Source organism: Phaseolus vulgaris, chromosome 1 (genome assembly GCF_051622355.1).
Source record: "Phaseolus vulgaris cultivar YP4 chromosome 1, ASM5162235v1, whole genome shotgun sequence".
In the NCBI taxonomy this organism is placed as follows: Eukaryota; Viridiplantae; Streptophyta; class Magnoliopsida; order Fabales; family Fabaceae; genus Phaseolus; species Phaseolus vulgaris.
This window is the reverse complement of record NC_143498.1, coordinates 32,166,631-32,181,435: the sequence shown is the minus strand read 5'-3', so window position 1 is coordinate 32,181,435 and position 14,805 is coordinate 32,166,631. Positions and strand designations below refer to the sequence as shown.

General features: G+C 26.9%; 1 protein-coding gene across 1 annotated transcript; it reads right to left on the bottom strand.

Moving 5' to 3' along the window:
* Positions 1-1,240: 1,240 nt before the first annotated feature.
* Positions 1,241-14,110, bottom strand: LOC137816130 (putative protein S-acyltransferase 1). Its single transcript, XM_068619220.2, has 6 exons — positions 13,654-14,110; positions 12,626-12,805; positions 12,228-12,536; positions 11,556-11,777; positions 1,757-2,184; positions 1,241-1,661 (listed from the first exon to the last, which is right to left on the bottom strand). The coding sequence occupies exons 1-5, from the start codon at positions 13,777-13,779 to the stop codon at positions 1,777-1,779; spliced, it is 1,245 nt and encodes a 414-aa protein (XP_068475321.1). The 5' UTR covers positions 13,780-14,110; the 3' UTR covers positions 1,241-1,661; positions 1,757-1,776.
* Between the last annotated feature and the right edge of the window lie 695 nt (positions 14,111-14,805).

The window sequence follows — 14,805 nt, the reverse complement described above, 5'->3', positions numbered from 1 at the left end:
AAAGGGGGTTGATGAAAGTCGGTTCATGGTGCCAAAAGGCTTGTTGATGCTGGAAATCTATACCTCAACAGCAAAACATTAAAACAATATAGATTTGCAAGTATGCAGGGAAGAGATATGTACTAGAGGTATTATTGAGCAGAGGATGTTTGTAATTAAGCAAAGGTGCACACGATAATAGTGGTTTTCATTGGTTGGTCAATATTGAAGCCAATTTTATGGGTTTATTTGCATATTCTAATTTAAGTGGAAGGTTAGTTTTATGTATATGGGTATGGCTTGATGTATCCTTCTGCGATAGTTATAAAAATTGTGTAATAGGGAGAGAATTATGTTAGTTCTTTTGGAATCTTTAAATGCAAATGGTAGAACTATCTCTTGGGATATAGGAATGAAAAGTATGTTTGTTTTTATGATTTTTGTATAAGGATTGGAATACCCCTAAAATGTTCCTTTAATTCATTTATTTCATTGCTAAAAAAACTAAAGCTAAAGAATTTCTAGAAATTTGTAAATAAAATTGATTTGTCTATCATTATTTTAGATTTACAATATATTTTCTTCTAAATGTAAAATTTATTTTAAGTGTTGTGATACATGCTCACATTAGTAACATATATTGTTCTTGAAATTTATTATTAAAAACTATTATATTATGAGTTAAACTCATTAAATAAAAGTAAAATCTATATAATAGTTATGTGATTTTCAATGAATTTCAACATATAATAAAAGGAGAATTTTTCTTATGCTAATAAGTTCTCTATCAAGTAAAAAGAAATGGAATCCAAATTCAAATGCAATTATTACGCAGTTTCTGGTATTCTCAATCATAAAAGGAAATTAATAAGAAAAAAGTTATAGATGCAACGTTCCTCTTATTGTGATGTTAAAACCTTATTGTTTCTTTTAGTATATGTTAGTAACAAATTTGAAATTCAAAAATATTTTTTTTACTAAAGCACAGCGGAAAGAACACATTCTTTGTTATTAATTAAAATATATTAAAAATTACAAAACAAACATGCACATATTTTTTGTAATTTCTAATACATTTCAACTAATATAGAAGGAAAATAGGAAAAAAATTATTTAAAACTATTTCTCTTGAATAATTCTAAATTCTTCTAATTGTATTTTTTATGATTAAGTAAGATGATATAATATTACTCGTGTTCTAGATTATAACAAAGCAGTTGGAATTGCAAACAAAATTTACAATCCTCACTAAATTTAAGAAGGCGAACAAAGAACAGGTATTGTTGATTTTTGATTAATTCAGCTCTTTCATATTCATTTATAGGTCTTGCATTCATATGTGAACATGTCATTTTTTGTAACTTGTCACCCATTTTTTCTCTCTCTTTGAGTAGTGAAAATATCTAAGTTTCCATTGAGACATGTCATTTGTTTCATTGATCACTTTACAACTTTCATTATAAATCAAACCATTTGTACCCTTTTGCATGTCTCTTCATGCATCAGTAAATCAACATTCTAACCTCAGAATTCACTCTGCCTATGAATACTCCCTCTCAGAATATGCCAAATGGATCTGCATCAAAGACAGTTGAGACAGTGTAGCTATTACTATATGAATCATGCAAGTCCTCAAGGCTTCTGTGACAAACAAGTTCTGCAAATCTCCTGTGTGTTTCTCTCTTGTATTTCAAAAAGAAAAGCGTGTTATGCATGATTAATATAGTATGCCCCCGTGAAGAGTTACAAAAGGACTAAAGCAAACATCAAATGGTACCTTCAAAGAACCAATACGAATTATTGTTTTTCTTCATGTACATTGCCTCCTCCAGTTTTGGATTTAGTTTGATCAGCAGGAACAAAAATATCATATTCACCTTCTTTTTCTCCCGCCTTTTTCTTTAAATTATCATCAATGCCACTATAATCCAATTCCTTCAAAATGGAAGGAACTCGCATACCATCCTTCCCATACATTGTTCCCATTTCCATGTCAAATTTATGTTTTGAGCTTATAAAACCTCTTTCTAGATCTGAAGTATAGGATTCATCTGGAATTTCATCCTCAACCACAACCCATTCTCTAAAATTTATCAATGTGCTTGGGATTTTACTACAAGAAAGTTCTTTGAAGTTTTCCAATATTCCTCTTGTAAATGGATTTTCCTTTTTATCGTATCGATACCGAAAATTCTCATAGGTTGTCTGTAACAAAAGACACGATCAAAATATTAGTATATAATGCAAAGTGATGATAAATCATGTTAGATAATAAAGATCAAGACATATATGCACTACACAATAAAGATGAGCCCTAAACTTTGTAGAAGAAAATGACAAGAATTTCTCATATAACATTAAATTTCAACTTCATTTTCATATCTTAGCATCATTAAGGACTTAATTTTATTTATTGGAAACTTAAAATATCCCTATCAATATTTAAGATATAACAACAAACATAGTTCAACGAAAACGGTGTAATGTATAGAAATAAAGTTTAGTTTATACATATTTTAATCTAGTCAACATCTGATAAACATATCCTATTATCATAATAATAATAGGGCAAGCTCCTATTATCCTATAATTGAGTTCTTTGTAAATGCATGAAGTAATCTTCTTTTATTATGTCTGTGATTATCCTAGGTTAAAAAAGTTAGAGAATAATATAATGTGTACCTACAATCTTTTATCAAGTTGAATGAACTATGGATTTATGGATTGAAGGTGTTGAAACTTATGATTTTATTTTGAAAGAAATATTTTTTAGACTCTGTAATTTATCTAAAAAAATACTTATATTGGCTATACCTATTCAACTTATAATTTTTTATATTTTCCTTATCTATTATAAGATATGGAATAATAAATGATGCTTAATAAATAGTGTTTCATGAGTTATTGATTTTTTTTAAAGTAATCATAAATTTATATTGATAAAAAACACTTCCATGACACAAATGAAGAAAGAGATCCACCAAAGTTTTTATCTAGGTTAAATTTTTTGAAGCAACTTCTTGACATATTGATGACATGAGTGTAATATTTAAAAGCAACCTTGAATCAAATGAGTAAAGTAGTAAAGGAAAGCGGAATTGTGAGGAGAAAGACTAAAACAATGGAAAAACAACTTATTCTTTATTCTTTTTATTGGAAAAGTAATCTTTTATGTCATGATTTTGATATTAAGAACATTTAGAAAAATATTTTTGATAATATGATATATACATTTCTTAAATATGAAAAAGTATAAAAGTTATCTTTAACGTACTAAGAACATTAAAGCACATGAGTCTAAAGAAGATATTTGGTTAAGATGAAATAAAAATATATATATTTCTCTATGCTTTACAATGATAAAAGAATGAAGAAAAGAGATTTCTCAATATATTCAAGAATGTAAAGAGGCTAAACGGTTAATCAAGTAGAATATTTAATTTAATTAATGATGAGAACTATAATGTATTTAGACTTAAAGGTCATGGCATCATATAATATCACATCTTCATATAATATTTACTACCAATTCCATTAGTTTTTATGTCATCATTTACTTGATAGCTTGACCATAATGTTGGTAATGTTTTGTTAATTATTCAAGAGTTATGTTGATGATCATTCCAATTATAATAAAATAAATTTCTCAAATTGGTTATCCTCAACTAAGTAGATCAATGACAACTTCAACTTTCACTCCTACCCTATTATAAAAATCATAAGCATATCAATATTTACTACTAAATTGTCAAGAAGTCTATTCATATGTTAAGTAAAAAAAATTCATGTATTTAAAAATAGCACATTATTATTTTTGTGGTAGTGAATTCAAAACATCCACAAAGAGAAAAACCACAATTGAAGATATTCAAGTACAAAGTTAGAATAAGATAGTTAGTTAAGAATTTTCAAATTGATTTCTTTTTAGAGTAAGTATAAAATATAATTTCATATGAAAATTGTAATTTACTTTAATGACTAATATGATTTCAAAATTAGATTGTAATTCTAGACAATGCAAAAATTGTGGCAAATGAAATTGAGTATATAGTTAAGGGTTCAATGTTAATCATGAAAATATATAGTAAGTGTAACATCAATGAGTACAAGGTTAAAAATATGGGACCCGTGAATGTTTGAAAATTAAAAATAATGGAATTTTTCTTAAATTATTACAAAATGAACTTTAAGCCTAACTCAACCCCATAAAACCGGCTCATGGGGTGAGGTTTGCACCCACTTATATACAATGAAATATTCTCACGTAGTGTTTGTTGGGTCTATCGTGTCACCCGCTATCGGGTCATTATTGGACCACCCATAATGTGTTGTCCCACGCACGAGCTGTCACTCTTGGCGTGAGGGGGTGTATTGGAGATCCCACATCAACTAGAGATGAGAATATTTCATTGTATATAAGTGGATGCAAACCTTATGGGATTGAGTTAGGGTTAAAGTTCACTTCGTAATATAAATCAAACACATCATGTATTGCAAGTAATGTTCATGAAAAATTGAGACAATCATATTCATCAAATTATGAGAAGTTAGAGGATATAATTGAGTTTGAGTATTACAATTTTCTTGATTTGTTTTCTTAATGTGCAAGTGAGCAAATACTACATGTCTTAGAGAAACGAATGAGAATGTTGACATCTGAAACAAATGAGCCTCAAACATGGGAAAAAAAATAGAGAATGAAATCAATAAAGGATCAGAAAATATACGTTTCCATCAGAAATAAAGGAAAAATCCAATCTACTATTATCACATTTTTTTAGTAGTATTAGTGGAATTTAAGTACATTTATGTACAAAAGTAGGGTACCACCTGTAATATACCTCTTGATTAAATTGCTACATTTTATTTTAAATGGTGGATGATTGAAGTGTCTTTATATGCAAAAGTAGAAGGATACTTTTGAAACACCTTTTGGTTAAATTCATGCACTTTTTTAAGTGGTGAGGAGTAGGATGTTTATAACTTTGGTTTTGGTGTGTAATTGTTATATTATCATATTTATATTATTTAGTTTGTATATGAATTAGACCACCTAGTATTTTTATATATACACATATAGTTACTCTTTTATCAATAAAAAAAATTACATGTCCTAGAGGATTTGGAAAGGATATTTAGAAATTTACTTTGTGAACTTTTCTCAGTGCATTCATATAAGTGAACATGAAAAATATGATCAGTATATTGAAGTTAAGTAAGCACAAATTTTGTATTTTGTTGATTGATGAGGTTGATAAAGGTTGAAGTATCATTGTCCATATGCCAAGGGATTTATATTATATGAGAGAACTTAGAAAAGATATTACATTTGAAAGTGATTCATACCATTAACAAAACTTAAGCAAATTACTTTTAAATAAAACAAAAAACTTTTGATTAAGGATGAAGTAAAACTTTTGTTAAGGATGAAGTAAAGATGAATTTTATACACAAGTCATGCCGAAAATCAACTTTTAAAAAAATATAATATGTTTGAATAATTAAGAGAAATATATTTTATTTCACATGCAATAAGATTTTATTCACTATAATATTTTATTTACTTACTAATAATGTAACATGATAGATTATCCATTACTTGTCTGCATATGTAGCCATGTCTTCTAAAGTCAAATGCTTAAAAATAGTGCACCTCAAGGATATCATTTTTTTTACGAAACAATCACAACATATACAACAATCAAGATACTTACTTAGTGTCCACATGTTAGATGTGAATCTAGTAAAGTATGTATTCTACATGTTATAGGTAATATCATTTGTGCACAAGTCATAACAAATGAAAATTATTATTTTTCTTTATAATTTTATTATATTTTATCTAACCATTTTTTAAAATTTATTTTTATTCAGTCTAATTAAATCATCTCTTTATATATGAGAAATACAATATAATAAGAGGATTTAATTGATAAAATCAAGTATATATTGATGCCTCGTGATGAGCATATAATTGTGGTATTTGATAGAGAATAGTGGGTTTATAAAGAAGTAACATATTTCTTTTAACATCTCCTATTGTTGATTCAAAGAACATTTCCGTTAACTTTAAAAGTTGGCTAAAAGTTTAAAAATCATAAAAGAAAAATTGTTTTATCATTATAAAAAGAACATGCATAACTCAATTTATGTTGCCTTGTTTTTTTTTAAAAAAATATGATGTACTAACATTTTTTTAGTAATTTAAAAAAATATTACACCTCAACATATAGAAAGGAAAGAAAAACTATAGGATAATAATTTTAAGATTTTGTTATAAAGAAAATTAATTAATAATTAATTGTTAAAGTTCTTAATAATTAAAAATATCAATTATCTTTATTAGTCTATTTCATCTAAGTCCACAATAAGGCAGTTTAAACATATTTTACAATTATATTCGTATTTTGTATATTAATTAATAAATTGTTCATTTTATAATTTTATAGGGTTCATGTAATACAATTATTGAAATAAGGACAAACAAACAATTCCACGTATGGAGGAGTTTAAACTTGTTGTCTATAGAACAACATAAGAAGGTAAACATCTCATGTGTTATTTTGGGTATTAATAAATAAATAATTTTATTATTCATGTGAATTTATTTGTCATAAGATACATTCAAGGATATTATGAGGATTTAGAAGGATGAGAGACACCTTAAAGAGACCTTTTAAGGAATATGGAAGAAAAAAAGAATAAAAAAGAAAGCTTAAGAAAATAGATGACAAGATGAAGACTGGAAAAGCTAGAAGAAGAAATTAGGAAGCAAAATATTTTTTTTTAAATCATTTGAAGAAGAAATTAGGAAGAATAATATTTTTTTAAAATCATTTAAACATGTTGATAAGTATAGAATGTTCTATAAGTTTTGTTGTAGAATAAAAATAAAGTGGAAAGAGGCATGAATTAACTTAACTACCTAGGTGGTTAATCTAGTTCATAAACCCACCCACTTTATTAATGAGAGAATTGCAAACTCCATCACTATTATCATAAATGATTATGAGTTGAGTTCTTTCCTTTTGGATGAGTTTGTTGTGCTTTTCTCACCTATTAATAGGAAGCTTCATAAACATTTTATCCATCCTAAATAAATGGTTCTTTCTTTATACAAAACACATTAAAATTGAATGAAATTAGAATTATTATTTTGAGTGTCTTGAGAATTTGATACTCTTTGTATAGGTTATTCAAGTAGTCAATAAACATTGCACTTATACTTGAAGCACTCAAGGTGGTTTCTTCTTCTCCATCCTATCCCCCTCTTTGTCCATTGTTTTTCATTCTAGTATTGTCTTTTCTTTTTTCATGTCTATTGTTGTTTGGGAGAGAGTTATGTCATGGTTCTTGGTGAACTCTTGGATGATTTTTTTTTCATGATTAGATAAATCCTTCCAAAATCCAAAAGAGACTGCATCAAGTTATAACAAGAGTTTTGGCTTTAACTCATCATATGAAGATGCTACATCACTCCAATTAAGTGCTCTTTCCAAATGAGTTTTCCTTTATTTTCCAAACCCAATTTTAAGTGATGTTATTTTTTATTTTCTTTGGTTAACCTTTTATATTGAGGCACTTTCATGGTTTCTTACACATGTTTATAGTATTGTTTTACATTATAATCCATCAATTATTTTCTTCTTGGTTGAGACATATACTTGGTACATATGTAAGACTATTTACTTGATAATCTAGTTTGAGTCTACCTTTTTTATTTTAGTATTTATCTTTGTTCTTTAGTTTTCTTTATAATAAAGTGCTTGAATAATTTTGTCTGTAGTCAATCTCTCAATTTTAGAGAAGTTGCTTCTTGAGAAGGTTTTTGAGAAAGTTTCTTGAATAAATTGTTGTTGAATTGATTTGAGACTTGCAAACATAAACATTCAAGTGTTATTAATTCTTCCATTGAAAATCAAATGTAGATTTTAGTCTAAGAATGGGTTTTCAAATTTGTAGAAGGTATAAAAAAAAATCAATACCAATTACAACCAAAATGGCAAAGAAAAAATGAAGATTGAGTAGTTCAAAGTGTTGGAAAGAAAAGCATTAAAAAAAAACCTGACCGATAAATCTTGGACTCAAATTCTAGTTGTTTTCTTGGGAATCAGCCAAATTAAATCGTCCAATTGATGTGATTTTTTTATTTTGATAATGTGCTTGTTTTGATAAATTTTATTGGGTAATTTAAATATAAATATTGTGGTAATTCTAATTGCTTAGTTATACCTTAAATGTGAGTCTTTTCTAGGTTTTTCTTTTTCTTTTTGGTTGGAGACTTTCGTCAACATCTTTTAATCTTTTGGTTTAACTTTTCTTCCTTTTATATATATTTTTTTAAGTTTGTAAGTTCTTTTTTTTTTTAAGTTTTGTCTATTTTAAAAATCTCTATAATTACTTTTTATTTTGTTTTTTGTTTTCATTTGAAAGTATCTTTTCTTTATTTGTCACTTTAGAAAAGTTTATCAAATTTTTAGATCTTTTGAGAGAAATAGAGTTAACTTCAATCTTTAACATCTTTATAGTAAAAGCCTAACCTTTTGTTTGGATAAGGAATGTCACAATTTCTAAGAAATCCAAATACATAGTTTTATTTTTTAAATGTTCTATTTGGATAAGGCAATTCAAATTTATGGAATTTTAATTTTCTCATTTGGATCTAACATTTCAATTACCAAAAATGCAAAAAAAAATAAAAATTAAATATTAAAAAGTTATTAATCAATTAGAAATATCAATATTAATTTTCTCTTTTAGTCAATCTTGTTTGATGTTATTTTTTTAATTAAAGTTCATCAAGAATTTTTTTATTGATATTGGCAAAGCTTCTTTTAGATTAACATTGACTAACAATGATTATTGAACACTACTAAAAATCATTAAATATAAACCAATTTTAGACACAAAAAATTATTAGTTTCTATAGTGACTAAATTAGATATTATTTTAAAAACTAAAAAAAAAACTATTAGTATCTAAATTAGTTTTTATTATTGATAAATAGTTTCTAAATTGGTATAAAATTAGCTACCTAAGTTTTAACAACCAATCATTTAGATTCTAAAGTTGGTATCTAAAACCTTGGTATCTAATTAGATACCAATTTAGAAATTACTTATCAATAATAGAAACTAATTTAGATACCAATAATTTTTTTAGTCTATAAAATAATATCTAATTTTGTCAATACATCAACTAATTATTTTTGGTATCTAAAATTGGTTTCTATTGAATGATTTTCTTGTAGTGAGAATTATTTTTACAATATTTTGGCTGAAAAGTTGTCAAATTTTCAGTCAATTTTAGTTGAAAAAATTCTCCAAACATTGAAAAAAGTAATCCTAGTTAATGTTTCAGTCTTCATCAAGTCAACGACTTGTCCCATGAAATTTGAATTTCTATATTTTTAAGTAATCTAATTACTCACATATATAATTTCAATTTCTTTTGAAATTTTGTACTTAAACAACGTATTTTGTCATAAAAAATTTAAATTATATATAATAAATTAGTCTTTGAAAATTTCCTACCCAAACATACTATAAGTATTTTAAGTGCAAAACTTCAAAGAGTGGTGAAGATTTTTACTCTAACCAAAAATAAAGTTTTTATGTTTTCTTTTTTTGTTTATTTGTTTCGTAACGATGTCTTCTAAATTTTATTCTCCAATAAAATCAAGAGGTCGAGTTATGTGTCAAACGGGTATATGAAAAAAGAAATAAAAATAAATTATATGAAAAATATAATATATATGTGGGAAAAAAACTGTTCGAGAAAAAGATGAAAGACTAGAAAGAGAAGTAAGAAGAGAAAGATTAAAAGAGAAGCAAGAATAGCAAGAAGAAAGGTAGAAGAGAAAGAAGAACATTTATAATGTCAAGAACTCCTTCTTTCTATGATAGTGAAAGAGAATATGAAGATTATAAAGAAAGAGAGTTCTCAAGAATAAAAACAATAAGAGAAAGAATGTTGCGAGACAAATTTATTAAATAAAATGTAAACAAATTCAAGATTAATGGTGATTCTAATATTGAATTGTGTATTATGTGGGAAAGAAAAGTGAAACAATTTTTATTTTTGTTTGCATATGAAATTAGTGAACTTAATATGGTTAAAATTGCTACTTTAGAGTTTAAGATTATGTTTTAATATGTTGGAACCAAATTTTGAATGATGATGTTAAAGGAAAAAGACTATAAATAGTCACGTGGTTTGGCTCTAAAGGTTGCATGAGAGAAAGATTTATGCCATCATATTACAAGAAATAATTAATCCTTCAACTCCAAAGGTTGTGACAAAGAATTAGAATAGTAGAAGAATACTACTTGAAGAAGGATGTACTAATTATTGAGTGTGAGCTAGAAGACAAAGAAATGTTATTGGAGAGTTTTTCAAATGGTGAATCAATATTTCATTTATCCTTAAAACACTCAAGATGGTGTCTTCTTCCTCACCTTTTCCATCTTAACTTTTTATTCCATTTGTATTTTTGTTTAGGTAAGAGTTATGTAACAGTTTTTGGGTTCAAGTCCCACAGATGATTACATCAATATGGTAATGTATGTGTTAAGTATAATTTGAACACTTTATGAGTTGAGGTGAATTACGCATTGCAACTAAAAAATTTGGTTGATGGTATATTAGTGAGGAGGAAAGGGATAATAGGTGTTATAAAGACCCAATTTGCTTGACTAATTTTGCTTCAAAAATTTATATTTATGACTTGTGATGTATAGATGAGAGAAAGACAAAGATAGAAAGGAAAACAAACGTATATCTAAAAGAGAAGTAAGGAGAGATAAGAAGAAAATGGAATGAAAGAGAGAAGTAACCTACAATAATGAACGAGGGTTTACATTTTGATTGGCCAAAACTTGTTATATTTTTCTATGGAAGGAGAAGTTAGAAGAAATGACTCAATCTAATAATTATACCACAATTTCATCTAAAATGATGTTGTTTATAAAATTTAGAAATATTTCCATGGAGTTGGGTGCTTGGAAATATTAACAATACTAGTAATCCAATGATAATAATTTTATTTGATTGAATTTATACAATCTTGTATACATTTTGTTATTTTTACTAACACAGTAATTCTCTTTGAATTTTTATATGATGAAGAGAGTAGATAAAATGTATAAGTACTAGAGATGTTTCCTGGATTGGATAACTTATGATCAAATTGAAAAGTTTGTGGAAAAACTTTAGCAACTACTTCAAATTCTCTAGAACCAATTTTTAACATATGAGAAAGTGATAACTATTTTAGTTTATAAAAAAAAACACATTTGTGATGGTTGTTGGCTGCCCAAACTTACATTCTAAACCTCCACAAATCATAAAATTTAGTAGTGTCACATCATATTAATCAACAAAATGATATACTAAAATAGTCCAATATTCTTATATATCTAAGTAAAAATAATTAATATTATATATAAATAAAACTATATAACTAATAACCAATTCTAAGATAATCACAAATACATAAGACGAAATCATTATATAAATGTTGCAACTATAGCTAAGGTAAGCAAATAAAATAAGACATTGGAAAAACAAATAAATACCTGGTTGGTGGAAATCAAATAAAGATGAAAAACTGTTAGCCCTCCCACGAACCAAACAGCTATGAAGCAATAAACAATGAGAGTAACTGATAGGACATCATGTGACATGTTGACCCACAATTTTCCCTTTTGTCGGAGAAGGTTAACCCAAGAAAATGCAAATACATATATACACAACAAGGTTGATGACGATATGAACATAATGAAGAATGGGTAGTTACGCTGAAAAACATGAACAGAAGGAACAAGTTAGGTTCTAATGAAAAAAAAATAAAAATAATAATAATAATAATAATAATAGACTATAAAGTTCATTATCCCTATGAACTAAAACAGTAAAAGTGTGTCATGCTTAAACTCAATTAGAAAAGAAAAAATTATGCACAACATAAGATTATAATGCCATTCATTATTTCATATAAACCAATCTTAATCTTAATATGAGTTCTAAGTTCATTTGTGATTTGTAATAGTGCATACTAATATATTGAAAAGTTATGCAAGAGAATTATTATCATTCATGGGAAATTATGATTGAATAACTAGAAAAGTTCTTTAAAGTGTTTATGTATTTTAATTAAATTGGAGCAAATAATATATAACATAACAAGAAGAAGATAAAAGGAAGATAAGAAAGAAACATTAATGATGTAGATAAGTTGGAGAACTTACTAATCCAATACACTGACCAACCCAAGGGCAATGATGATCAAACTTTTGAACACAATTATTGCAGATAGAACAATGAGAAGCACGTGGTGGACGATACAACAAACAAGTGTCACAAAATTTGACCTTTACTGTGTGACCATTAACTATCATATCTTTGACTCTGGGCAACTTCAAATTAGGGGCCCTATTGTTTACCCATTCCATGGAGGGTGTGTTTAAATCTAATGGGTCATCTAATTCAGGTGGTTGTGCATTCCTTGGGATAATTCCTGGATCTCTACCAGATGTCATGAAGAGAAAAACAAAAACCTGTTGCAACCAGTGAAATCTCGTGTTAAAAATATCATTCTCATGTTAAGTACTCAACTTTGATAAGGAAACCTTTCAACTTTACCAACCAAAACTGTGAGAACTACTCCGCCGATTAGTACAGGGTTGCTAAAGTGAGGGTCTTCTTTCTTTAGTGATAATAGCATTCTTATGCAAAATGTTATTGCAGGACCTCCAATCAGGAATGATGTTAGAAAAAGAGATGATGCATCCTGACCGAAAACTAATCTTCCACCACATAGAAATTTCTAACAACAAAAATGTTAATTCAAAATTAGACACTACTTCCTAAATAAACAATTTGAGTAATTAATTACCCATAAGAGATTACTTGTTTATATTTTTTTTTTTAAATATCAATTCTTTATTAAAGTTAAGTTTCACATGTTTACATTCGTTTGAAGTTTTATTGTTTTTTTTATATGGAAGAGTAATAAAGTAAGATATGAGTGTATCAAACAAAAAGGTTTTATTCTTATCAGAGAAATAAAGATAAACCAAGATTACCATTAGGGTGTTGTGGTCATAATAGAGAGATTGTTAGGCACATTTTCTACTTTTTTATAAAGAAAATAATAAAAATTGAGTATTGGGTGTTTCAATTGGAAAAAAACCGCAAAACCAAAGAAATATCTCATGGTATACTTCTATGTACTACTGCCAACAACACTTGAACATTTAAATGTTGAACCAATTCCAAGAAACAAATTTTGGACCAATGTTTGCATCTACTAATCATATCAAACATTGAAATATACATCTTGCAGTAATCCAAAATTCTTTGAAAAAATATTCTTTTTTCCTAATTCCAATTAAGAACATAAAAAAACAGCTTCAAAAGAAAGCTTCACTCATCCATAAAAACTATAAATTCTGAAAATGAATGGCACTAGATATCTTTATATGTTATCAAAATGACAAATACTCATCTGAATCACATAAAATGTAATTTTTCCCCTTAAGGCATCATATGTGACACATTAATTATGCCATCGAATAAAACCAATTTTCACCTTGTTTTATTATGAAGAAGAAGCAAGATATTTGATAATAGGAGTATAAAGGGTGATAAATTTAGAAGGAAAAAAAGGTGTACATTGTTTCCTTTCCAAACTTGATAGAGCCTTGCTTTGACAGTGGAAGGTTGAATTGAGGTGGCGATAGAAGAGGAGCGAGAGGCCATGTTATTGTTGTTCTGGTGGTAGGAATTATGGGTGAACATGATGATGTTGTGTACGTACGTTGTTGTTGCAATGATCACCTTTGTCAGCAAAAATCCAGTTGCATTGGTTGTGTTGTATGGAATAAAGATTTTTGCTTTATGTTTATGATTATTGTCCCTCACCGCGATATCAATTGGCCGTGGTAGGGGAACAACAAGAAGGGAATTCAATTTCCCCTCTGAAGTTCCTTCCTTTCTTTCTTACAATCTCATTTTCTCACACCTTCTCGCATCTCTCTCCCCTCTCTCTCTCTTCACCCATCAAACAACCATTGCTCTAACGATTTTTCAAATTTCACCGATCTTTTCGCTTCCACCAACTATTTTCGACAACATTCCCAAGAAAATAAATGCACTTATATTATGCATTAGGTTCCAATTACTTCAGATTATTTTTGTAATCAATTATCATTCAATTTAGAATTATAAATAGTTTTCTAAATTAATGAATTTTTTTTTATGGAATAGAGATGACTGAGTTTACAAAATATTCATTATTCCTCAAAACCATTAAAATATATTTTATTATGAGAAACTAATTACTTCATATATATATATATATTATTAATAATAATAATCAAGGAAATATTTTTATTTAATTTTTTATAGTACTTTTAATTTGTATGAAATTAGTTTATGTTTCCTTTTTCTCTAAACTTTATTTGTTGCATTTTGAAGTTAAATGATTTTGATAAATTAGTCTATGAATTATAATTAAAATAAGTATACATTATTAAAGATAAGAATGTGATTAAAACTAACATACAAATGCAAAAAAATCACCCATCAAGTAATAATAACATAAAATATATAATATATTAAAATATAAGAATTTGCATAAGTACTTTTTATTATTATTGTTATTTTTATAATATTGTTTTCTAACTTTCCATCGTTAAAACTTACTTTAGTAATCAAATATTATATATATATATATATATATATATATATATATATATTATCACCACTAGGGCACACAGCGCATGTGTATCCGATTTTTTATTTTTATCATTTATATATACTGGA